Source organism: Anabrus simplex, chromosome 7 (genome assembly GCF_040414725.1).
Source record: "Anabrus simplex isolate iqAnaSimp1 chromosome 7, ASM4041472v1, whole genome shotgun sequence".
In the NCBI taxonomy this organism is placed as follows: Eukaryota; Metazoa; Arthropoda; class Insecta; order Orthoptera; family Tettigoniidae; genus Anabrus; species Anabrus simplex.
Window position 1 is genome coordinate 236,443,741 of NC_090271.1, and position 26,551 is coordinate 236,470,291.

The 26,551-nt window shown below is 40.7% G+C and overlaps 1 protein-coding gene across 2 annotated transcripts in view; it reads left to right on the plus strand.

The window, feature by feature from the left end:
• The window catches only part of FipoQ (F-box/LRR-repeat protein FipoQ), a 201,714-nt gene that overhangs the window by 47,771 nt on the left and 127,392 nt on the right, over positions 1-26,551 (plus strand). The window contains exon 1 of one of the 2 annotated variants that reach the window (XM_067151625.2): positions 17,183-17,358. The exons of the other annotated variant lie outside the window; for it this stretch is intronic. Within the exon in view, the coding sequence (XP_067007726.1) occupies positions 17,266-17,358 (93 nt within the window). The 5' untranslated portion in view covers positions 17,183-17,265. Of the gene's footprint in view, positions 1-17,182; positions 17,359-26,551 lie in introns of those variants that run through there. 2 annotated transcript variants of the gene reach the window in all.

Here is a 26,551-nt window from a genome sequence, read left to right on the forward strand (position 1 = left end):
ATGAGTGCAATTGGACTAGACAAAAGAGTGACTGAATGGGTTGCTATATTTCTAAAAAATAGATCTCAGAGAATTAGAGTACCGGTAAGTGAAGCTTTATCTGACCCTGTAATAATTAAAAGGGGAATTCCTCAAGGCAGTATTATTGGACCTTTTAACGTTTTCTTATATATATAAATGATATGAGTAAAGAAGTGGAATCAGAGGTAAGGCTTTTTGCGGATGATGTTATTCTGTATAAAGTAATAAATAAGGCACAAGATTGTGAGCAACTGCAACATGACCTTGATAATGTTGTGAGATGGACAGCAGTCAATGGTATGATGATAAACGGGGTTAAAAGTCAGGTTGCGAGTTTCACAAATAGAAAAAGTCCTCTCAGTTTTAAATATTGCATTGATGGGGTGAAAGTTCCGTTTGGGGATCGTTGTAAGTATCTAGGTGTTAATACCGGTATGAGGAAAGATCTTCATTGGGTTAATCATATACATGGGATTGTAAATAAAGGGTATAGATCTCTGCACATGGTTATGAGGGTGTTTAGGGGTTGTAGTAAGGATGTAAAAGAGAGGGCATTTAAGTCTCTGGTAAGACCCCAACTAGAGTATGGTTCCAGTGTATGGGACCCTCACCAGGATTACTTGATTCAAGAACTGGAAAAAATCCAAAGAAAAGCAGCTCGATTTGTTCTGGGTGATTTCCAACAAAAGAGTAGCGCTACAAAAATGTCGCAAAGTTTGAGCTGGGAAGAATAGGGAGAAAGAAGAAGAGCTGCTCGACTATGTGGTATTCTCCATCCTGCGCAGTAGGGAAAATAATAGTAATCCACCATCTGTAAAGATCACATAACCGCATTTCAGTTGAGAATTGTAATGTAGGTACGGTATATTAGATAGTATCTTGCCTGTTATATTTGTGTATTTTTTTTGTGCAAATGGCAGGTTTCATTTCTATTACAGCATAGTAGGACAAAGTAGTACAATATTAATCTGTATACGTGTTTGACTTTGTTGGTAATCTTTGAGTACCTACCGGTAGTTCTTGTGAATATCTAAATTTAGGGCTAATTGGAATTTACATTTCTATTTGTGCTTAGTAAGAAGCTAAGATATGTCTGAACGTAGTTTTAACATTATTGTAGTGTAGTATAGTAACTTACGGTATTAGAAATGAGAGTGCCTATTCTATAATTTTGAGTAGTTTTGCGAATTTCGAACTTTAATGGTAATTTTCTTTTCTGTTTTGCATGGTCATAACCTGTTGTAATTCGAATATGTTTGAATGTAGTTTAAAATTATTGTAGTGTATTGTAGTATCTGTACTTAGAATGAACATAGTTTAACATCATTGTAGTGTATTATAGCATCCTATTAGAAAGTACCGGTAGTGTGTTTATTCTATTACTGTGAAATATTTGTATAGTATAGTACCGTTTCTGTGGTATCTGTAGTAACTCTCTTACTAAAAATTCTGTTATTGTAATTAGGGTAGACTTAACTGCAGTTAGGAATTGTGTAATTCTTGTGTAGGCCTATTATTCTCTGTTTCCAGTAATTAACAGCAATTTTCATTGTGTTTGTGTTGTAGGAATAAAAATACAATTAAGTAGTATTGTAGTATAGTAGTAGCCTATATTAAATAACTTACTATCGTGTGTTCTTTCTGAACTAACCTAGAAATATTTCTTTCCTTTCCTTTTTATTTTGCACAGAATAAGTTATCTTACTTTTCCTTTTCTTTCCATTATTTAGTAAAAAATGGCTAAGCAGTGCGAGTGTAGGAACTGTGGGTGTAGCCAGGCATTAAGGAGTATGAGGGAGGAGTAGGAGAGCTTGAGGGAGATAATTAGGATTCTCTCAGAGGACAGGAAGGAAAGTAGGCCTCCAAACAATGTACAGGATACGGTAGGTGTAATAGAGAGATTGGAAGGAAAGGGGGGAATTGTGGAAGACAGGTGGTCTAATGTTTTAAGGGAAAGGAGATTGCAGGCTAAGGGCTCCATTCAAGATCAAAATTCAGGACAGGTGTCGGTGAGAAATCGGTACGAGTCACTGCAGGTAGAACAACCGAGGGAGGATGAGGAACAGGGAATTGTTGCCGAGAAGTTTGGAAGTAGGAGAAAGGGAAGAGGTAGGAAAGAGAAATGTGGAGTAGTGGATAGGGAAAGACAGGTGGAACAGGGTCATGGGATAGAGAAAAGGGAGGAGGAAGTAGCTTCTGCAGCTGTCAGAAAAGTTAGAACTGACCAGGAGGATAGGGGATCAAATGAGGTCGGTAGGGTTGAGGCTCTGGTCATGGGGGATTGTATCGTTAGACATGTCGGGAAAGTGTGTGGAGGAAAGGGTACCAGAGTAGAGTGTTATCCAGGAATTAGGTTAAGGCAGATGTTGAGGAAAGCAGAAGAAAAGGAGGAGGGAAAGGAGAAGGTGGTAGTGTTTCACGTTGGTACTAACAATGTAAGACAAGCAGGTGTAAGTACCAACATAGTTGGGGATGTGTGGGATCTGGTAAATGCAGCACGGGTGAAGTTTAAGGAAGCAGACATTGTTATCAGTGGAATACTGTGTAGGAGGGATACTGACTGGAGGGTGATTGGGGATTTAAATGAGACTATGGAGTGGGTATGTGGGAAACTGGGAGTGAAATTTCTAAATCCTAATGGGTGGGTAGGAGATAGGGATCTGCCCTCAGATGGCCTTCACTTAAACCGCAGTTGTACATATAAGGAAATTTGTTTAGAAGGGTTATAGGGAGGTACATTCAGGGAAACTGGGTGGCTTAGGGAGCGGTGTTAAGGGAACACGGAACTGGAAATCAAGTAGGGATGACATAAAACTGTTAGTATTGTAAAGAAAGGAATAGAATTAAGTAATTTAATAGATATATATATACTTGCCAGATATTGTAATAGGAGTTGAATCATGGCTGAGAAATGATATAATGGATACAGAAATTTTCTCACGGAACTGGAGGGTGTATCATTGAGATAGGATAGGAATTGTAGGAGGGGGAGTATTCATTCTGGTGAAAGAAAAATTTGTAAGCTACGAAAAAGTTAAAGATGACAAACACGAAATTCTAGGTGTAAGGCTCATTTCTAAAGATGATAGGCAACTTGATGTCTTTGGAGTGTACAGACCAGGAAAGGGTAGCACAGATGCTGATTCAGAATTATTTGATAAGATAATCAGCTATGTGGGAAACGATAAGGAAAGGAACGTGATCGTAGCGGGTGATCTCAATTTACCAAATGTCAATTGGGAAGGTAATGTGAACGACAGGAACCATGACCAACAAATGCCAAATAAGTTAATATGGGAAGGGCACCTGATTCAGAAAGTGATGGAACCAACTAGAGGGAAGAATATTCTGGATGTGGTGCTGGTAAAACCAGATGAGCTCTATAGATAAACCGGTAATAGATGGTATTAGTGATCACGAAGCTGTTTTTGTGGTAATTAAAAATAAATGTGAAAGAAAGGAAGGGATTAAAATTAGGACTGTTAGGCAGTACCATATGACTGATAAAACAGGCATGAGGGAGTTTTTATTAAGTAACTGTGATTGGTGGAAAGCAGTAAATGAAAATGTAAACAGTGGGATGGATTTAAAGCAATTGTTGAGGAATGTGAAAATAGGTTTGTACCTTTAAAGGTGGTAAGGAATGGTAAAGATCCACTATATTATAACAGAGAAGTAAAGAGGCTAAGAAGGAGGTGCAGGTTGGAAAGAAATAGAGTTATAAATGGCTGTGGAAGTAAGGAGAAATTGAAGGAAATTATTAGGAAACTGAATCTAGCAAAGAATTCAGCTAAGGATAACATGATGGCAAGCATAATTGGTGGCCACACTAATTTTAGTGAAAAATGGAAGAGTATGTATAGGTACTTTAAGGCGGAAACAGGTTCCAAGGAGGACATTCCAGGAATGATTAATGAACAAGGGGAGTGTGTATGCGAGGTTCTTCACAAGGCAGAAGTATTCAGTCAGCAGTATGTAAAGATTTTTGGTCACAAGGATAATGTCCAGATAGAGGAGGTGACTAACACTAAAGAAGTATTAAAATTTACCTATGACAGCAATGACATTTACAGTAAGATACAAAAGTTGAAAACTAGAAAAGCAGCTGGAATTGATAAGGTTTCGGGGGATATACTAAAGGCAATGGGTTGGGATATAGTACCATATCTGAAGTACTTGTTTGATTATTTTTTGCACGAAGGAACTTTACCAATTGAATGGAGAGTTGCTATAGTAGCCCCTGTATATAAAGGAAAGGGTGATAGACTTAAAGCTGAAAATTACAAGCCAGTCAGTTTGACATGCATTGTATGTAAGCTTTGGGAAAGCATTCTTTCTGATTATATAAGACATGTTTGCAAAATTAATAACTGGTTTGATAGAAGGCAGTTTGGGTTTAGGAAAGATTATTCCACTGAAGCCCAACTTGTAGGATTCCAGCAAGATATAGCAGATATCCTGGATTCAGGAGGTCAATTGGACTGTATCGTGATTGACCTGTCTAAGGCATTTGATAGGGTAGATCATGCGAGACTACTGGCAAAAATGAGTGCAATTGGACTTCACAAAAGAGTGACTGAATGGGTGGCTCTGTTTCTAGAAAATAGAACTCAGAGAATTAGAGTAGGTGAAGTTTTATCTGTCCCTGTGAAAATTAAGAGGGTAATTCCTCAAGGCAGTATTATTGGACCGTTATGTTTTCTTATATGTATCAATGATATGTGTAAAGAAGTGGAATCAGAGATAAGGCTTTTCGCAGATGATGTTATTCTGTACAGAGTAATAAATGTTACAAGATTGTGAGCAACTGCAAAATGACCTCGATAATGTTGTGAGATAGACATTAGGCAATGGTATGATGATAAACGGGGATAAAAGTCAGGTTGTGAGTTTCACAAGTAGGAAAAGTCCTCTCAGTTTTAATTATTGCGTTGATGGGGTGAAAGTTCCCTTTGGGGATCATTGTAAATACCTAGGTATTAATATAAGGAAAGATCTTCATTGGGTTAATCATATACATGGGATTGTAAATAAAGGGTACAGATCTCTGCACATGGTTATGAGGGTATTTAGGGGTTGTAGTAAGGATGTAAAGGAAAGAGCATATTTGTCTCTGGTGAGACCCCAATAGAGTATGGTTCCAGTGTATCGGACCCTTACCAGGATTACTTGATTCAGGAACTGGAAAAAATCCAAAGAAAAGCAGCTCGATTTGTTCTGGGCGATTTCCGACAAAAGAGTAGCGATGCAAAAATGTTGCAAAGTTTGGGCTGGGAAGACTTGGGAGAAAGGAGATGAGCTGCTCGACTAAGTGGTATGTTCCGAGCTGTCAGTGGAGAGATGGTGTGGGAGGACATCAGTAGATGAATAAGGTTGGATGGTGTCTTTAAAAGTAGGAAAGATCACAATATGAAGATAAAGTTGGAATTCAAGAGGACAAATTGGGGCAAATATTTGTTTATATGGAGGGGAGTTAGGGATTGGAATAACTTACCAAGGGAGATGTTCAATAAATTTCCTATTTCTTTGCAATCATCTAAGAAAAGGCTAGGAAAACAACAGATAGGGAATCTGCCACCTGGGTGACTGCCCTAAATGCAGATCAGTAGTGATTGATTGATTGAATGTTCCAAGCTGTCTGCAGAGAGATTGTGTGGAATGACATTAGTAGACGAATAAGTATGAGTGGTGTCTTTAAAAGTAGCAAAGATCCTAATATGAAGATAAAGTTGGAATTCAAGAGGACAAATCGGGGCAAATATTCATTTATAGGAAGGGGAGTTGGGGGTTGGAATAACTTACCAAGGGAGATGTTCAATAAATGTCCAATTTCTTTGAAATAATTTAAGAAAAGGCTAGGAAAAAAAAAAAGATAATGAATCTGCCACCTGGGTGACTGCCCTAAATGTAGGTCAGTACGGTATTGACTGATTGGAGTTAACATTTTCTCATAGCTGGTACGGTATCAGTATCTGTGTCAGCATCTGGTATCTCTACGGTGAAATTATTTTTTATTAAAGTCCATAAAAATGTAGGGGTCACAATAAATGACACATTGGACTGGAATGAGTGGAAAAAGTAACTGCAGAAAAATATCTGCATTCATTGACCTCCTGTCAGGGGTACATTGTCATTTTGGGGTCGGAGTCACAAGAAGAAAAACGATGCCAGAAGAACCGCTGTTTGGAGTCTATGTGATACATGGAATAACAATCACTAATGGGGCTTACAGCTTGAGAAATAAATACATGAGTCACATCGCAGAAGTGCTCTCTTCGGTGATACCCTGTACTGTATTTTGTGATACTATCAGCTCTATGGAACAAAATTATTATATTTTATGAAATGATCATCTGGTGACTGTATAAAAATGTATAAAAAGCATCAAATTAAACAATATTAACATATATCACAAACATTGATTCCACAGAAATTAAAGAGCAGAATGTTTGTGAGGTTCAAATAAATATGGAGGATCAAGAGTGTATTCTCTTGTACCTTGGTGACTTGAACTGGTTGAAGGTGATGGATTTAGGGTGATCAGACAGTTTTTTCTTTAAAGTGGTTTTCTGTAATGCCATAGCCACAAATAAAGCTAACATATTTGTTATCCAGTTGAAAAAAAGCAAAGATCGAACAGCTGAAGTTCTCCAATTGATCCAGGAGGGATACATTTCAGAGTAAGATTTTTTCCAACAGGAAGTGCTTGAACGCTGACCATGACTCTATCAAAAGTAAGTTGTTGTCACCACTGATGTTCCAAAAAAATGTTTAAACCACAGAGTCCTCGAGCGTGAGACATTTGGTTGGGGATACAACTGGAGAGGATGACCAGTATCTCACCCAGGTGGCCTCACCTGCTGTGCTGAAAAGGGGGCTTGTGGGGGACGGGAATGTTGGAAGGGATAGGTAAGATGGAGGGAAGCGGCCATGGCCTTAAGTTAGGTACCATCCCGGCATTTGCCTGGAAGAGAAATGGGTAACCACTGAAAACCACTTTGAGGATGCTGAAGTGGGAATCGAATACTCCTCTACTCAGTTGACCTTCCGAGGCTGAGTGGACCCCGTTCCAGTCCTCGTAACACTTTTCAAATTTCGTGGCAGAACCGGTAATTGAACCCAGGCCTCCTGGAGAGGCAGCTAATCACACTAACCACTACACCACAGACGCAGACTAGATAATAATTACTGTATAAAATTATAAACTCAGCAGAGATATTCAAGTAAATCATATTCATAAAAATATAGAGACAGCCTATATATAGACATCAAATAAGCTGTCCTATTCTGTGGTTTGGCCCTCAGTCCTCGGGCGCCGGGTACGATTCCCGACCAAAGGATTTTAATAATAAAGGTTAATTTTCTAGGTTCAGGAACTGGGTGTTTGTTCTGAACCCAAGACAATGACATTCAATTATCAAAAGTTTCTCACAAATGAATGCTTAATGAGAAAGGAAATGATTTTAACGTATTTTCATAAAGCTTTTGTAATTCGTAACCCGAAGCCTTGTTCAGATAAACCGCTTAAAAGCCAACAGTACTCATTATTTACTAAAGCCTTAATTAAGACTATATATTATAGTGCTTGCTAGTTTTATATTATTTTGTGTAAGCAGTTCCCTTGGTGTTCAGTTGGTCTAATTCGACGCTAACACAAATTTCTTCCACCTCTGTTAAAGTTAGAACTTCACGTCTGCGATCTTTCCCACCCATGTAATAGAGCTTTCTGTTGTGTTCGCCCTTTTCTTCGGCTGTTCCCAATATCTTAATCTCTTTGACCTCGACAGATCTTTCCTGTTAAGATGAGATACTCAGAGACGTACAGGGCTTCTGGTGGATGACTGAGTTCGTTACTGCGGGAGAGACACCTAATGTGAGAAAGAAAGGTCTGAAGATGAAAGATTCCTCAACCCTCGAACGGATATGCCAGCTCTAGTTTGTCACTCCGGGTTGTTAGCGCTACCCCTTCACTCCATTCTCCCAGCTACTTGAACCTGTTGGCATTATTATTATTATTATTATTATTATTATTATTATTATTATTATTATTATTATTATTATTATTATTATTACCAGAGGAGCGGGATTTATTACCTTATCCGAAATGGGCTTCACTTTAAAGTTATCTTTAATGTACTCATTTCCTGACATGGAGTTCCTGCCCTTGTCGTTTTAAGGTAGGCCCCATCAGCGCTGTCTAGTGCTGAAAATAACACAATTTTACATCGTCAGTAAATACGAGACCTTTAGAGGAGGCAGGTTATTGCTTTAAGAAGCAAAGAATCATTAGCATTAATAGTAGGAACAATACGCAGAGATACAATCCTTTGAAAACTGAAAGTATTGAGTAAAGAAAGAAAGGTTTGAAGATGAAAGACTCCCCAACTCTCGAATGCGTAGAAAAGAAGCAAGAGTTTTCCAAATGAGGATGGATAGGAAAGACGGAAGAGGGACCAGCAATGTCAAACTTGAGTAGATTCCCGTGATCATCACTCTATGGTCACAACTTGTGCTAGGATTTTTAATTAAATGTTCCGAAATCGATTACTTGCTCATAATGACAGGACTTTATATTGGTCTGATAAGAACTTTCTCTGAAAATTCAACCCCTTCTTGATTAGTTTGTTTTTCTGGACAATCTTTTAATCTTGATGCTTGTTGTTTAAAGTAGCCTAATATTTAGATCAGCGGTCCTACAATTCTGAAAATACATTATGGGCTGTCTTATATTGATTTCTACACCTGGATCTAAACTCAGCCAGACGCTGTTATCAGAAATACATGGTTCTGAAAGATATATGATAGAAAATGGGGGGGGGGGGGGGGGGAGAGGATTACTACTATTGCAACTATTTTTTTTTTTTTTTTTTTTTTTTTTTTACAATTTGCTTCATGTCGCACCGACACAGATAGGCCTTATGGCGACGATGGGATAGGAAAGGGCTAGAAGAGGGAAGGAAGCGATTGTGGCCTTAATTAATGTATAGCCCCGGAATTTGCTTGGTGTGAAAATGTGAAACCACGGAAAACCATCTTCAGGGCTGCCGAAAGAGAGGTTCGAACCCACTATCTCCCGAATACTGGATACTGGCTGCAGCTATAGAGCTCGATTTGCAACTACTAAATGTTTCTATGGTTTTCATTGTATAGTTATTTTAACAGCTGCCAATATTCTATATAAATAAATAATACAATTTTGTTTGAAAATGAAAATCCACAGCCTGTTTCCAGTCATTCGACCGGGTCAGGAATGGAATGAATGAAGCCCTATCTAGCGGCGAGGATGGGAATTGTGCCGGCTGCCGAAGCCTGTCGCGCTCCTCTAGGGCAATGATCAATGAATGGCAGATGAAATGAAATGATATTGGCGAGTGTTGCTGGAATGAATTATGACAGGGAAAACCGGAGTACCCGGAGAAAAACCTGTCCCGCCTCCGTTTTGTCCAGCACAAATCTCACATGGAGTGACCGGGATTTGAACCACGGAACCCAGCGGTGAGAGGCCGGCGTGCTGCCGCCTGAGCCACGGAGGCTCACAATTTGTTTGTACGGCTAATTTTTTCAGCAATTTAGTGTCGCTAATGGGTGTTCCAGTTTTTTAGTTTCAAAATCCGGTCAGCCCCTTCATGATGGGCAAACGATTATTTATTAAATGTTATATGTAAGTGCCGGCCCCGTGGTGTAGGGATAGCGTGCCTGCCTCTTACCCGGAGGGCCCGGCTTCGATTCTCGGCCAGGTCAGTAGATTTTTACCTGCATCTGAGGGCTCGTTCGAGGTCCACTAAGCCTACGTGATAAAAATGAAGGCGCTATCTGACTGTGAGATGGCGTCCCCGGTCTAGAAATTAAGAATAACGGCCGAGAGGATCCGTCGTGCTGATCACACGACACCTCGTAGCCTTTGGGCTGAGCAGCGGTCGCTTGGTAGGCCATGGTCCTTAGGAGCTGTTGCGACATGGGGGGGGGGAGGGTATATGTACGTGATTTTTAGCCCTTAAAATGTTCAAGAATACGAGTCTTTTCAGCAAATCATATTAAAAATTATGGGAGATTGACGAAGAGTATGCAGAAGTTCGTACTTCGTTACTTTGGGCCATCAGGAGCACTGAATTTCATACTCTCTCTTCTATTACTCCTGTTCCGAGGGTATCTGTGGAACGCAGAGGTGAAAGAAGGTGTGGGCTGAAATGGGTCTCTGTACGAGAGACAAAGATTAATTTAAAACTTTAAAGTAAAGTTTATATTTCTTTTTAGATCTCAAATTTTAACGAAAGTCTTCACTTGGTGAAAGAACTAGGTATCAAGAACTAGGTAGCAATTTTGATACAAGAATAGAAACCCCAAGGATAGGCAATTTACAAGTTTTGAGCTTCAAGCCCCTAATTTACAAGTTTTGAGCTTCGAGCTCCTAATTTACAAGGTTTGAGCTTCGAGCTCCTAATCTACAAGTTTCCAAAATAGCTAATTTTGCGTTTAGATAGATAAGGAGAGAAATCTCCCAAAACACAATTTTCCAGAGCACTTTGCTCCAACGGTTACAAATACGGCCTTCCAAAGGCCCCACTCAATAGTACACAGAAATCTATTACAGAACTTGGCAAGAGCTTACATGCTCTACAATTTCTACCAAGGAGACTGCGCTCCCAAACACTTACGGACTACTCAAGGCAACTTTGCACAATACCTTACAATCTTTGGCCTCTCTAGGCACAACCTACAATTTAGTTTACACAGGGGTATCTAGTACTAGGCCTTCGTGAAAAAGAAGAACAGGCTAAATTACTGGCCCAAACTCAAAAAATGTATGGAGGCGTACACTTGCGCTCCTTGGCAACCAAGTTTAAAACCCTATTTGGGCTTGCGGCCCGATGATACAGAGGCTAATCCCAAACTACTGAGGTGACTAGAAGGACAAGTTAATTAATGATTTACAAGAGAAAAACAGTTACAAAATCATAGTCACCTCAAGATAAATTGAAGGGGAATTTGAGAGGGTAACGCACTCTCTATCCCCAATTTACAGTTTAAGTCTTTATGAAATTTTACACGAGAAAGAAGAAAGGTTACATTTTAGAAAACAGGCGGTTACATAGTTAAAGATTAGAACCTTCCCCTCGGGTCAGCTTGCGGAGATAACTACTTAGGTGGAAAAACTGTTGGCCATTACCTTAGCTGATGTTCTGCCTGCCGAAGAATGGTGCCTCCACCTCCTGTCTTAACACACACACACTTAGAAATTCGACGATCAATAAGACAAGTTAACTTGAAAAAGCCGCAGCCTTTATACCCGAGAGGAGAGTGCGAGAAGGCTCTGGACTAAATCAGAACACACCCTCTCATTTTATTGGATAATCAAAAGTTTACAAGAAGCCTACGATTGGCTGAAAAATAAATACAGAAAATTTGCCATTGGCCAGACTCAAAAGCTGGCGGGATGAGAAGGAAGTGTTGCAACCCTTGAAGTATCAAAATAATGAAAGTCAATTCAGTTGAGAAAACCTGTAAATACAGAATTTCTTCAAATAACTAATTATTCCACTTTGCACCCGAGTGCATGACCTCAGTTTTTCATTAGAGAGATCTATGGAGAAAAGTGCGAACTTCTTGTGATACACCAAAACAAAACAAAGAAATCCAGTCAGTTTAGGAAACTTTTAAAATAACATATTACTCTGTCATTTAGTAGTGACATCTTCTTATCAATGTCCCAACTTCATACACTAGCTGTTTCAAGTTTTGTATGATAGATAGCGTTCCTTAAGGCGCTTCTTTTAAATGTGCGGGGTTGAGGTGTACCTCCCGGTACAACCCCCAAACTGTTTATTTATACATTTCTCCCAAGTGTGCGTGTCATTTCTTGCTCATCCAGAATGGGTCTGTTGGTATCGTCAAGAAGAGTGGTTGATACTGGCTTTTTGTATAATCCTGCCATCTCCTTGACCTTCTTGAGCAGTCATCTCAATCAGTTTGCACCTTTCTGCCATCCATTTTTTTTTTCCAAATTCTGTTTGTATTTCTGTTAAATATCATAAAGCTCATGAAGTGATACTACTTCGTCGTTGTTCTATGTACGTTATGTATAGATTTTATCCCTACTCGATTCGAGCCATGCAGTCTCCTCGGGAAAATAAGACTGACTACGACATTGAAATGAAATGTATCACAAACAGAGAAAGAAATGTAATAGGTCGCTTGGGGAAAAGCTGCCAGAGGTGAAAAATTGTCCTTACCTTGACAGCTTAATTTTATCTGATGGAAGGAGCGAAAAGGAGATAAGAAGCATAATAGCACAAGCTAAGAAAGCCTTCCAGAAGAGAAGATCAAATCTGACATCTGAGGCGACTAGCATGGACGTTTGCAATAAATAAATAAAAACATTTTTATGGAGTGTTGGACTGTATGGATCAGGGACAGGGATAAAAAGAAAAGCCAGGCCTTCGAAATGTAGTACTGGCGACGCATGCTAAAAATACCCTGAACCAGTACGGTAAGCAATGAAGAAGTGCTGAATTTTTTTTTTTTTTTTTTGCTAGGGGCTTTACGTCGCACCGACACAGATAGGTCTTATGGCGACGATTGGATAGGAAAGGTCTAGGAGTTGGAAGGAAGCGGTCGTGGCCTTAATTAAGGTACAGCCACAGCATTTGCCTGGCGTGAAAATGGGAAACCACGGAAGACCATCTTCAGGGCTGCCAACAGTGGGATTCGAACCCACTGTCTCCCGGAACTCGCCCGGTAACTGAAAAGTTTGAATGAAAAGTACCAGCTGGTAAAAATATTAGAAAGTAGAAGGAATAGATCCATAGGTCACCTCGTATGACATTCAACCTGGTTCACCAATCTGATGGAGGGAAGGATGGAGGCGAAATGGAAAAGAGAAAGGCCAAGAAAAGAATGTATGACGGACGTCAAGAATGGACGACCATACATAAAAGTAAATAAGTCAGCACTGGAGAGAATACCTCTATCGTGTGGATGACAAACTGCCCACCAACCATGTAAGGCTGAGGAGATTATCGGGTATTCAGTCTTAGTACTGTAATTTATTTTCACTACTGTTTACACAAGGAAAATATCTTGACTTCATTCAAAACTCAACAACTCTTCTCTTCTGTATTATCTTCTCTTTTCTCTAGGAGAAACTATATATTCTTTTACTAATACAAAGAGTTTGTTCTGCCAAAGCAATATTGCCAACTCTTTCCTCTACAGGATAAAGAAGTAGTATACCTTTGCGGGAGAGACCCACTATTTACTGGTATGGACTAGAACAAATTTGTTACCTGTCTCAGCCTCATCTTTAGCCGTGGCAATATGAAGTATGAGCAAATACTAGTCTCTGTTATGATGATGTGAAAATGTCTCTCATAAGGTACAGTAGGTTGGTGCATGAAATGGCAGATTGATATGTAACGGAAACCTCTGGCTCGGCGAGGAAAGCAACGGAAAACTAGACTACTCCTCCTTTCCCTTATACACCTCTTCACTGACACCTGATGGCATAGCTGCAGAGGTTCCAACCAGCTTGAGACCGAGGACTCAACATGCATACCTGTGCTACTATACAAATTGCAATGGAATGAACCGTGCAGTTGAACCAGGGCCAACGTGTTCTGGGCCAAAAGACATTCAGCAGGATATGTAGCAGAGATTCGAAAGTACATCAAAACAATATTACACGTCACTTAATTCTAATACTTCGGGTAATAGTATGGATAAATCCGCAGTAGTCCGTGAATTTATTGCCAGTAATACTGGAAATGATACAACTTGAAAGTAGTAATATATATTGTTAGGAGTAAACACTTCCAAACTCAGTAACCATAATAGGCTACGTTAAGTACTGAAGTTTCGTCTTGCTACCACAAAAGAGATCCACTTTACCATAAGATTTTACCATCAGAGAACATGATGATTAGAGGACGTCCAGACCTTCTCCTCACGCTAGGGTAAAGCTACATATTTCAATTACTACTGAATCTTTCCTGTAGAGTAGATTATTTATTTAACATGTCTGTGTTAGTTGAAGGGGCTGTCTGGCCGAGACGGTAAAGGCGTGCTCGGTTCGCCCGGAAGGACGTAGGTTCGAATCCCCGTCAGGAAGACGTAAAATTAACAAACGAGATTTCCACTTCCGGAGGTGCATATGGCCCTGAGGTTCACTCAACCTACACCAAAAATGAGTACCAGGTTAATTCCTGGGGGCAAAGGCGGCTGGGCGTGGAGCTAACCACTCTACCCCACCACGTGACGCGGTTAACAATGGTGGGAGCCTTTACCTTCCACTCCTCCAAGGGCCTTCATCGCCTGTACGGAGGTGACTTTGTCTTTTTTATATTAGTTGAAGTAATAATAACGGACGAAAAGATGCCCACGCTATCGTAGTTATATGTTGTTTTGCTTGCGCTCCCTCTCCACCATGGCTCTCTCCAGGAATTTTAGGAATTTTTGATTTTTCTATGTATATTTGGCGGTATTGTGTTCTCTGCTAACAAGTTTTTAAATTTCTTGGATACACGGAAATGCCTCATTATTCATGTCTAACTTCATTTTTGTGCCTACTTTTATACTTCACTACATTTCGATATCGCTTTTCCTCCAGAGGCTCGCGTCAGTCGCGAGGATAGGCGGGCGAGAATTGTCAGTCTTGTAACCTTCCACCAAATACCTGCTGTTCGGATGTTTTTATGGTGTGGGGGTATACGAGTCGCCCAGATAAACCATACTGTATTGTGTTTCATATTTTTTGTTGCTATTTGCTTTACGACACAGATAGTCTTATGGCGACGATGGAACAGGAAAGGCCTAGGAATGGGAAGAAAGTGGCCGTGGCCTTAATTAAGGTACAGCCCCAGCATTTGCCTGGTGTGAAAATAGGAAACCACGGAAAGCCATCTTCAGGGCTGCCGACAGTGGGGTTCGAACCCACTATCTTCCGGATGCGAGCTCACAGCTGCGCGCTCCTAACTGCACGGCCAACTCGCCCGGATATTGTGTTTCAAATGATGCACAAGTCCAATAGTAATTCAACAGACCGCGAAATCTTCAAATAAATAAATAAATAAATAAATAAATAAATAAATAAATAAATAAATAAATAAATAAATAAATAAATAAATAAATAAATAAATACATAAATAAATAAATAAATCACCACTGATAACGAATGCATTTAGGGAGTCACCCAGGTGACAGATTCACTATGAGTTGTTTACCTAAGTTTTATCTTAAATATTTTCAAGCTGTAACGATAGCCTACGCGTCAATGAAGAGGCATGCTAGGGAAATGAGAAGTGGGGTAGTTTCCCGTCGCTTTTTGCACTGAGCCAGAAGTTGCTGTTACATGTCAGTCTGCCAAGCCCACTGAAATACATGCACCAACTGACCCCATAAGCAATTTATTCACAGCATTCATAACAGGACCTGTCTGCATAAGGAATGGTATCGCTCATACCTCGGTCACTTCATATTGTCAAAGACAAGGATGAGACTGAGATAGATCAATGAAGAAAACAAATTTATTCTAGCGCATACCGGAAGACATAGTGCACTGTAAATACTACATCTCGCCAGCAAAGGCCATACCAGTCCCTAATTCCTCTTCCTATAAACGAATTTTTCCCTCTTGAATTCCAACTTTATCTCCACTCAAGCTTATGCGTCTACTTATATTATTCCTGACATTAGTAGCTGGGCAACAGCAATAAATGCAGATCATTGATAGATAGATAGGCAGATTGACTGATTGACTGATTCCACGCCATGTTCCAACTGACAACTCGGAACATCCCGCTTCGTCGAGCAGCTCGTCTCCTTTTTTGTAAAATGCTATTTTTTTTTTTTTTTTGCTATTTGCTATTTGCTTTACGTCGCACCGACACAGATAGGTCTTATGGCGACGATGGGACAGGAAAGGGCTAGGAGTGGGAAGGAAGCGGCCGTGGCCTTAATTAAGGTACAGCCCCGGCATTTGGCTGGTGTGAAAATGGGAAACCACGGAAAACCATTTTCAGGGCTGCCGACAGTGGGATTCGAACCTACTATCTCTCGAATACTGGATACTGGCCGCACTTAAGCGACTGCAGCTATCGAGCTCGGTAAATGCTATTTTCGGGGCGTCGATCTACTGTATGTAGATCTTTTGCCCCTACTGACACCATATGTGAGAAAACTGCGTGTATTATGAAATGGCGTAGGTGTAATGTGTTGAATGTGAGGAAAGGAAAGTTAAGGACGACACAAACTACAGTCCCCAGGCCAGGGGAATTAATCATTACAATTTAAAAAAACCTGATCCGGCCGGGAATCAAACCCGGGGCCGCCGGGTGACAGGCGGACGCGTTGCCCCCTACACCGCGGGGCCAAACGATCGTCTCCTTACTCTCAGGTCTTCCCAGCCGAAAATTTGCAACATTTCCGTAACGCTACTCTTTTGTCGGAAATCACTCATAGCAAATCGCGCTGCTTTCCTTTGGATCTCTTAATTGGGACCACATGAAGTTATTGATTAACTATGAAAACAAATGCTTAAGCAACACAAATGCATTGATATTATTTTGCCTCTTTCAATGTTATGGCTAGTTTGAACTTTTCGCAGGTTTTGTTGACTTTGTATTTCACTTACACTGCTTGTTCGAGTGTCTGTCCTACTTGACAGAAGGTTGAGAGGATATCTTAATTTATTTCCCTGCCTAAGGGAAAAATAGTACACATGGCAGATTTGAGAGAAAACAAGTGTGGTCACCCAAGCAGACTACATGCCAACGTGCCGGGCTGAGCTGCTGGGTTCGATACCGCCTAAGGCCGGTCCTCAAATGCGCTCATGTCGGTAGCTCTTCTGGCATGTAAAAGAATTCTTGCGGGACAAAAACCCGACGTCTCTCAAAACTGAAAGTGTAGTTAGTAGGATGTTATGGGAGGAGAGAAGCAGTGTTCCAATGATGCACATGTCTGTGTACAGCTGTCAAGACAGCGAGAATGCAGTGACCCGCTCTGTCAACCTGCGTACTTTCTCATTATTTAAGAAACACTTTTTTTAATTCCTTTTTCGCTGTGATGCTAACTATAGATCTCTCGCTGGCGTGCTTTGTTTCGGTTCGCTGTAACAGCACCAGAGCGCGCCCAGAACGTTCAGGATTCCCAGGGATTGATGCTTACCGTTTTAGCTCAAATCTCAAGTCTTCTTTGTTCTGCCTCAATATGTGTTGTCAGTCTGTTTAACCTGTGTGTGCTTTTCCTTTGAACATGGATTCCTGGGGAACGCTTTCGGTTGAGTTTGCGGCGTCTGCTGTGGCTGCCAGGGAGGAAGGAGGGAGTGTGAGACGTGCAGCGAAAACGGTACCGCATGAGCGCCTTTTGGAGTGTGTTGCAATCCCGCACCCCTCCCACCCACACCACAGTAGTTTGCTTGAACAGGCCTCTTGGAGTAGCCGAGACCTCACTCCAAGTGGCCGAGGACACTTTACTTAACCTAAGACATTTCGTACTGATCGTGTTATGCGGACTATTGGACACTTACAATCTTAGAACTCACCTTATATTTTAAAATGTAGAAGTTACAGGCGTGGCCAGAAAATATAGAGTGTGGCAATAACAGCCTGAAATAAAATGCATGACTGCAAAATGGATAATTCCATATTTTTTAAAGATGAAACTCTTAAACGAAGTATAAAATGTAGTTACTAAAATATTGGGAAAGGTTTTAATGACCTAGTGACACATAGCGACGTACAGGAATGTGATATGTGGCGCTGCTGCTCGCGAAATGTCGTTAATGCGTTCGCTAGGCGAAGATCGCGGCTTCGCATATTCAAAGTAGGCTACAGTATTTTGTATCCCTGCACAGTCCCCCGACCCTTCACGGAAATGAGCATTCACCACGGATGTGAAGGTATTATCTATCTATCTATCTATCTATCTATCTATCTATCTATCTATCTATCTATCTATCTATCAGGGGCGGTTCTAGAAGTGAGCAGCAAGTCAGCACTATCCCCAAATGTTTACATCCACTATTGCGAGCGATAACTTGACAACTACACCGAGCACGCTGTGCATTCGCGAGGTGGTACGCTGTCCTGAGAATGGTCTTCCGTTCTCCCTATGGCGAATGCCGGGTCAGTTTCTTTTATAGGCTCTCGCCTTCATCGCACCTGAAATCATCGCAACACATCTCGTGGCCTGAAATAAGGTGTCACCCTCTATGAGGCCCACCATAACCCATCAGGGTAAGGAATGAAAACCTTTTAGTAGTAGTAGTTGTTAAGATGTAATCGAACCCTGTTTACCATTTCCTCCCAACTTATTAACATATCCTCTTGTTATGCGCAGAGGACGTAGCGTCCATCTGTACCAGCCTTGTTAGCATCGCTTGGAGGTGTGGCTTCGCTTGCACTCTCTTGTGATGTGTATATACCATGACTCCGCCCGACTGAATTTGTTTGCACTTGGAGCCATTTTTTCAAGACACTCAACATAGCACTACCGTGTCATGCCGAACATCGCGTTCTGCAAAACTTCAGCCTTTTGCCAATATTACGGCTACCATGTTTTACGCGGTAATGCTTTTTTGCCGCTGGTTTTCTTGTCGAGTTCCTTGTTGTAAAGAGTTTGTTATAACAGGAAAATACGGTATATTGGAAGTGAATAGAAATGCATTTCATAATTGTTTTGCAACCATTCACGTTTTAACAAGGTTGTTACAGGACAGAAGTAAGCTTGGAAGACCAACACTGGCTATTTAAAATTTCACAAACAATTGTAATTTAAATATATTTTTTAACGCTGGCATGTTTGAAAAATACGACTGGTTGTGCGTTTGTGTCAAAATGCTCTGTTTTATTTTCCGTACGTTTTGGTCAATTTGCTGTTGGGAAGGTTATCAGAGTGGATATTTTCACTGAATAGGAGAGTTAGACCCTAGATATTGCTTTTATTTATTTATTTATTTATTTATTTATTTATTTATTTATTTATTTATTTAGTTAGTTAGTTAGTTAGTTAGTTAGTTAGTTAGTTAGTTAGTTAGTTAGTTAGTTAGTTAGTTTAGTTTAGTTTAGTTTAGTTTAGTTTAGTTTAGTTTAGTGAGTTAGTTATTTTCACAGTACAGGGTTTTACGTCCCAGTCACTGTGGCATCAAATGTACACAGAACAATATTTGTACAGCTAATACTAAAATCTAGATAACTAATATATTTATTACAAATGAAGATGGATTTTAAAACTAAAAGTGTACCGTGAGTTTTTAGCCTATCAGCCTCGTTTTGGACTTTGAGTGCTAAGCTGGACGATGTAGATCTTGTCGGTTCAGCGGTGAACGTATGCGGTCCAATGTCATACTTCTTTTGTTTGCAAACGCGATGTTCCTTGAATTGATACGCAATAGATGGAAACTGAGAAGAGAAAGGAATTATGAATAATCAATTGAATCGTTCATAATTTTGAAAAAGTAATTTAATAGCATCTCTTTTTATTTGTGTTTCTAGACTATCTGTTTCGAAATTTTGTACAAGTTCCTGATACGGTACCAAGTGCGGATAGTTGGCTGTTTCACTGTAATGTAGATATTTCAAGAATTTCTTCTGTGATTTTTTCTTCAATTATTGAAACATATATTTTTCATCTAGAACTCCACATGACGCTTCCGTATTATAATTTTGGTCTAACTCGTGTATTGTGATCGTGTATCCTGTATCGTGAGATGGCGTGGAATGACATTAGTAGACGAATACGCTTGAGCGGAGATTAAACAAGTAGGAAACATCATAATATGAAGATAAAGTCAGTTGGGATATAGTACCATATCTGAAGTCCGACTCGTTGGCTGAATGGCCAGCGTACTGGCCTTCGGTTCAAAGGGTCCTGGGTTCGATTCCCGGCCGGGTCGGGGATTTTAACCTTCAGTGGTTAATACCAATGGCCCGGGGGCTGGGTGTTTGTGCTGTCCCCAACATCCCTGCAACTCACACACCACACATAACACTATCCTCCACCACAATAACACGCAGTTACCTACACATGGCAGATGCCGCCCACCCTCATCGGAGGGTCTGCCTTGCAAGGGCTGCACTCGGCTAGAAATAGCCACACGAAATTATTATTATTACCATATCTGAAGTACTTATTTGATTATTGTTTGCATGAATGAGCTATACCAAATGAATGGAGAGTTGCTATAGTAGCCCGTGTGTATAAAGGAAAGGATGATAGACTTAAAGCTGAAAATCACAGGCCAGTCAGTTTGACATGCATTGTATGTAAGCTTTGGGAAAGCATTCTGTCTGATTATATTAGACATGTCTGCGAAATTAATAACTGGTTTGATAGAAGGCAGTTTGGGTTTAGGAAAGGTTATTCGACTGAAGCTCAACTTGTAGGATTCCAGCAAGATATAGCAGACATCCTGGATTCAGGAGGTCAATTGGACTGTATCGCGATTGACCTAACTAAGGCATTTGATAGGGTGGATCATGGAGACTGCTGGAAAAAATTAATGTAATTGGACTTGACAAAAGAGTTAATGAATGGGTGGCTAAGATTCTAGAAAATAAAACTCAGAGAATTAGAATAAGCGAAGCTTTATTTTTTTAATTTACAGTTGGCTTTACATCGCACCGACACATATAGGTCTTATAGCGACGATGGGATAGGAAAGGTCTAGGAGTAGGAAGGATGCGGCCATGGCCTTAATTAAGGTACAGCCCCAGCATTTGTCTGGTGTGGAAATGGGAAACCACGTAAAACCATCTTCAGGGCTGCCGACAGTGGGGTTCGAACCCACTATCTCCCGGATGCAAGCTCACAGCTACGCGGCCCTAACCACACGGCCAACTCGCCCGGTAAAGCTTTATCTGTCCCTGTAATAATTAAAAGGGGAATTCCTCAAGGCAGTATTATTTTATTATTTATGTTTTCTTATTATTATTATTAACTATTATATTGGCCTGATCCCGTACGAGCACGAAGAATTTAACAACATTGATCTGAAGGTGAGAGGAATCTTGAGAGAGCATAATATCGTCAGAACAGCAGGTAATATGGAACGACTGTACCTGAAAAGACATGAGTTAGGAAGAGGACTACAAAATATTTCTGAGAAGGCCGAATTGATTTTACTAGAACTATGTAAATATTTGGCAACAAACACAAGAACGAAGTTTATCGCAGAAAGTGAAAGAAGAAATGCAACCCATCTTGGACTGATTGAAGAACATTTGAAACGGAAGTACCTAATTGAGGAAGGAAACGATGTCACGGTAAAAGTAGTTAAACAGAAACAAAAACAGATGCGAATGGATCGAATCATGGCTAAGTCAATGCATTCCACATTGTTCCGTGAACAACAGGAGAAATTTGTTGACGTAAAACAGTCATCGTTATGGCTAATGAGGGGGAATATATCTCCACAGGAAGAAGGAATGTTCTGTAAGATACAAGACAGAAACATCTTCTTTAGTCATGGGAGTATATTCCAGAGGTGCCCACACTGCAACCAGGGCAATAAGACACTAGATCACCTGGCAACACAATGTGGACGAATGCTTAATTTGGACTACAAGAAACGCCACAATGATGTTGTCAGATGCTTGCATTTCATGTTCACCAAAAAGTATGGGCTGAATAATTCTAAGAAAATAAAGAACTATAAAGTTGAAAATGTCATATCCAATCAGCGAATTAGAATAAAGTCAGACGTCATCATACAGACTGAGCTTCGCATTGAACACAATAAACCGGATCTGATGATACATGACCTTGTAAAGAATGAAATCCTATTAATTGAAGTTGGAATCACAAACAAAAATATCCTGAAACAGACCGAAACCACTAAAGGAAGAAAGTACGAGATGCTAGCCAACGAACTCTCACTTATGTACAATGGGGCCAAGGTGACGATGGTCCCTGTGGTAATAACATGGGACGGGCTAGTTACCAACTTGTTCAAGAAGCACATGGACAAATTGGAAGTGAGCAAACAGCTACAGGCCTACCTACAGACCATTGTACTAAAAAGAACATGTGAGAGTGTGCTAATCGACTTCAGACGAGGCAACTTGGATAACGAGTTGTGGACGGAGGACTTGCAAACAATGATGGACCAGATGGAGGCGGTCCTGGTACCGTAAATGGTGTGCAAGAAGTGTGTATACAAATGCGTAGAATCATTGGATGTAACATGGACTTAAAAACTTATTGAATAAATTTATTATTATTATTATTATTACTTTTTTTTGCTAGGGGCTTTACGTCGCACCGTGTTTTCTTATTTATATTAATGATATGTGTAAAGAAGTGGAATCAGAGATAAGGCTTTATGCAGATGATGTTATTCTCTACAGAGTAATAAATAAGTTACAAGATTGTGAGCAACTGCAAAATGACCTCGATAATGTTGTGAGATGGACAGTAGGCAATGGTATGATGATAAACGGGATTAAAAGTCAGGTGGTGAGTTTCACAAACACAGTAGGAAAAGTTCTCTCAAGTTTTATACTGCGCTGATGGGGTGAAAGTTCCCGTTAGGGATCATTGTAAGTACCTAAGTATTAATATAATGAAAGATCTTCATTGGGGTAATCACATAAATATGATTGTAAATAACGGGTATAGATCTCTGCACATGGTTATGAGGGTATTTAGGGGTTGTAGTAAGGATGTAAAGGAGAGGGCTTATAAGTCTCTGGTAAGAGCCCAACTAAAGTATGGTTCTAGTGTATGGAACCCTCACCAGGATTACTTGGTTTAAGAACTGGAAAAAATCCAAAGAAAAGCAGCTCGATTTTTCTGGGTGATTTCCGACAAAAGAGTAGCGTTACAAAAATGTTGCAGAGTTTAGGCTGGGAAGACTTGGGAGAAAGGAGACGAGCTGCTCGACTAAGTGGTATGTTCCGAGGTATCATCGGAGAGATGACATGGAATGACATCAGTAGACGATTAAGTTTGAGTGGTGTCTTCAAAAGTAGGAAAGATCACAGTATGAAGATAAAGTTGGAATTCAAGAGGACAAATTGGGGAAAATATTCGTTTGTAGGACGGGGAGTTAGGGATTGGAATGACTTGCCAAGGGAGATGTTCAATAAATTTCCAAATTCTTTGCAATCATTTAAGAAAAGGCTAGGAAAACAACAGATAGGGAATCTGCCTCCTGGGCGACTGCCCTAAATGTAGATCAGTAGTGATTGGTGATTCAAGATGACAGATTAGGGAAATATTCATTTATTAAAAAAATATTCATTTATAGGACGAGGAGTGTGCCTTTGCTGGCAAGATGTAGTGTTTACAGTGCACTATGTCTTCTGGTATGGGCTAGAGCAATTTTGTTACTTTCATTGATCTGTCTCAGCTTTATCCTTGGCTTTGACAAAATGAGAGTGACTGAGGTATGAGTGATGCTAGTAATGCCATTCCTTCTGCAGCCAGTCCCTGGTATGAATGGTGTGAAAATATTGCTCATAGGGTCGGTTGGTGCATGCATTTCAGTGGGCTTGGCAGACTGATATGTAATAGCAACTTCTGGCTCGGTGAGGAAAGCAACGGGAAACTACCTCACTCCTCATTTCCCTAGTACGCCTCTTCAGTGATGCCCAGGCCATCTATGACAGCTGATGGCGGAGCTGTTGAGGATCCAATCAGCCTTCGGGCTGACGACTAAACATACATACAGGACGAGGAGTAAGGAATTGGAATACTTTATCGGGGGAAAGGTTCGATACATTTCCAAAGTTCTTTGAAAACGATTAAGAAAAAGATAGGTAAACAATTGACAGGGAATCAGACGACAACCATAAATGCAGATCATTCATTGATTGATTTACTGATAGTTCAGACGGATGCATGTACTATACGCGAACTTTTCCTTGAATCCGATTTTTACGGGGTGAGGGGTAAGGAGGGAGCGCTGACGGTTCCGGTTATACTGCCAACGTGATGGAAATGACATCTGAATGAATCGATAATGTGATCGATCGATATGAATTTTCTAACATTTATTATCTTACGCCAACAACTCTGTCACACATACATTATTTAACACTATATAATATTTTTCGATGCGAATCTTGTTCCTAGCATGAATTATATAGTTTGGCTTTGCTGTGTAAATAACATCAGTACTAGTTCGTAAAGTGTACGCCAGATGTCGCACAGCGGTGCATAGTTTGTGTTTCAAAAGTTGCCAATATGGATGTCGAAGATAACCGAGGTCTACCGATTCAGCACTAGAGAACTCAGGGCTCAAGAAAAGGTTCGCGTATAGTATTATAATTTCAAATTTATCGAATGATTCAGATCTAACGGCGACGATAGGAATTGTGCCTGCCGCACTCCTCTGAGGCAATGATTAATGAAATGATAGTGGAGAGTGTTGCTGGAATGAAATATGAAAGGGAAATTCGGAGTACCCGGAGAAAAGCCTCTCCCGCCTCCGCTTTGTCAGCACAAATCTCACATGGAGTACCCGGGATTTGAACCATGGAACCCAGCGGTGAGAGGCCAGCGTGCTGCCGCCTGAGCCACGGCGGTTCACAGCCTCAGAACCCCTAACTACTGTCATAACCACGTGAAGAGATCTGTAACCTTTATTTACAACCTTGTTAGTATGATTACCCCAATGAAGATCACTCCTTAACACCTACATATTTACAATGATCCCTATGTGATACTTTCACCGCATCAATACAGTAATTAAAATTGAGAGGACTTTCTCTCTCGATGAAACTTACAATCTAACCTTTCACCCTATTTATCAGCATACCATAGTTGCTGTCGATATTGCAACATGTTTACCCTTTTCCCATGATTGAACTCCAGGGTGGTGTGCCTCCCTCACAGTCTTGGCCTGGCAACACGCCAGTCAACATCTAGAGCACTTCAGCTGTACTTATTATATTGTTGCCTATTCGCGATGACTCAATCCGCTCTCTTTGTCTGCACTTCCATAATATCGTCCGTGAAGTAATCTTAAGTGCTTTGATCAAGCGACATTTCTTCAGTTTGAAGTGATCAGCCGCTATCTATCGCTCTCACTAAGTGACTTGTGTAACTATGCTACCATTACCAGTACAAGATTAAATAGGACTGTCAGAACTAAGGCTAGGACTTTTTATGACCTAAAACAGTCCTAAATACGAACAATAAAATGACCTAAAACATTCAAAAGTATAGCCTAACATAAAAAAATATGTCGTAACAATATCAGTTCATAATGACCAAAACGTATTTTCTTGGCATAATTACATTTCGTCCGCCTCTGTGGTGCAGTGGTTAGTGTGATTAGCTGCCACCCCCCCGGAGGCCCGGGTTCGATTCCCGACTCTGCCACGAAATTTGAAAAGTGGTACGAGGGCTGGAACGGGGTTCACTCAGCCTCGGGAGAGCAACTGAGTAGAGGTGGGTTTGATTCCCACCTCAGCCATCCCCGAAGTGGTTTTCAGTGGTTTCCCACTTCTCCTCCAGGCAAATGCCAGGATGGACCTAACTTAAGGCCACGGCCACTTCCTTCCCTCTTCCTTGTCTAGCCCTTCCAATCTTCCCATCCCCCCGCAAGGCCTTTGTTCAGCATAACAGGTGAAGCCGCCTGGGCGAGGTACTGGTCATTCTCCCCAGTTGTATCCCTGACCCAATGTCTCACGCTCCAGGACACTGCCCTTGAGGCGGTAGAGGTGGGATCCCTCGCTGAGTCCGAGGGAGAAACCAACCCTGGAGTGTAAACAGATTAAGAAAAAAAGAAAGAAAGAAAGAAAGAAAGAAAGAAAGAAAGAAAGATAATTGCATTTCGGGGTGGAAAAAAACGCAGAAAGATTCAATTCAAAGCATATCTGTTTATTTTATTCTTTGGTACTGGTACATGTTGCTAGTTCACTGCGTTAGTTTCCAGTTACAATCTGCAATACAATGGCTATCTCGTGCAAATGATTGTTGTCACACAACAAAGCAATGTATTTAGACACAACGTACACAATCGTGTTCTCATCATACAGTATCGTGTAAATTTCACCTGTTTGGGATTACCAGGGTGTTCCCGTGCTCGAGTGATCCTTAACACGAGATGCACCTGCTCCCGTGGTGCCTTGTGAAGTGGACAGTGTCCTGATAGCAAAGAAAACCATTTAAGACCACTGGGAAGGGTGTGTGCTTGAGAGAGGTGGTGGTGACTCTCGTTTTAAGAGGAAGTACAACAAGGCAATCATCCTCTATATAACACTAATTAGAGAGAAAATCGGAAGGGATCCGACACTTCGAAAAATGAAGGTATCGGCCAAAGAAAGATAAGGGCCACAAAGGGCGTGAAAATTAAAGACCCTCTAGGCCTCGAGTGTTGTAATACCGTCGGGGTTGGAAAAGAACAAGAGTTGACAAAGGGAGGTCGGATAGGATAGATGAAAGTGAGGAGCCTGGCACAAGTAAGTGGAAGCAATGTCAGGACTCAGCTAAGAGCTGATTGAGAGAGGTGGGACGCTAGAACACCGCAGGAGTTATGTTCTGCCAGTAGTTTTTGCAGCATTGTGATACAAATCCGAGCTTGCTTTGGGGT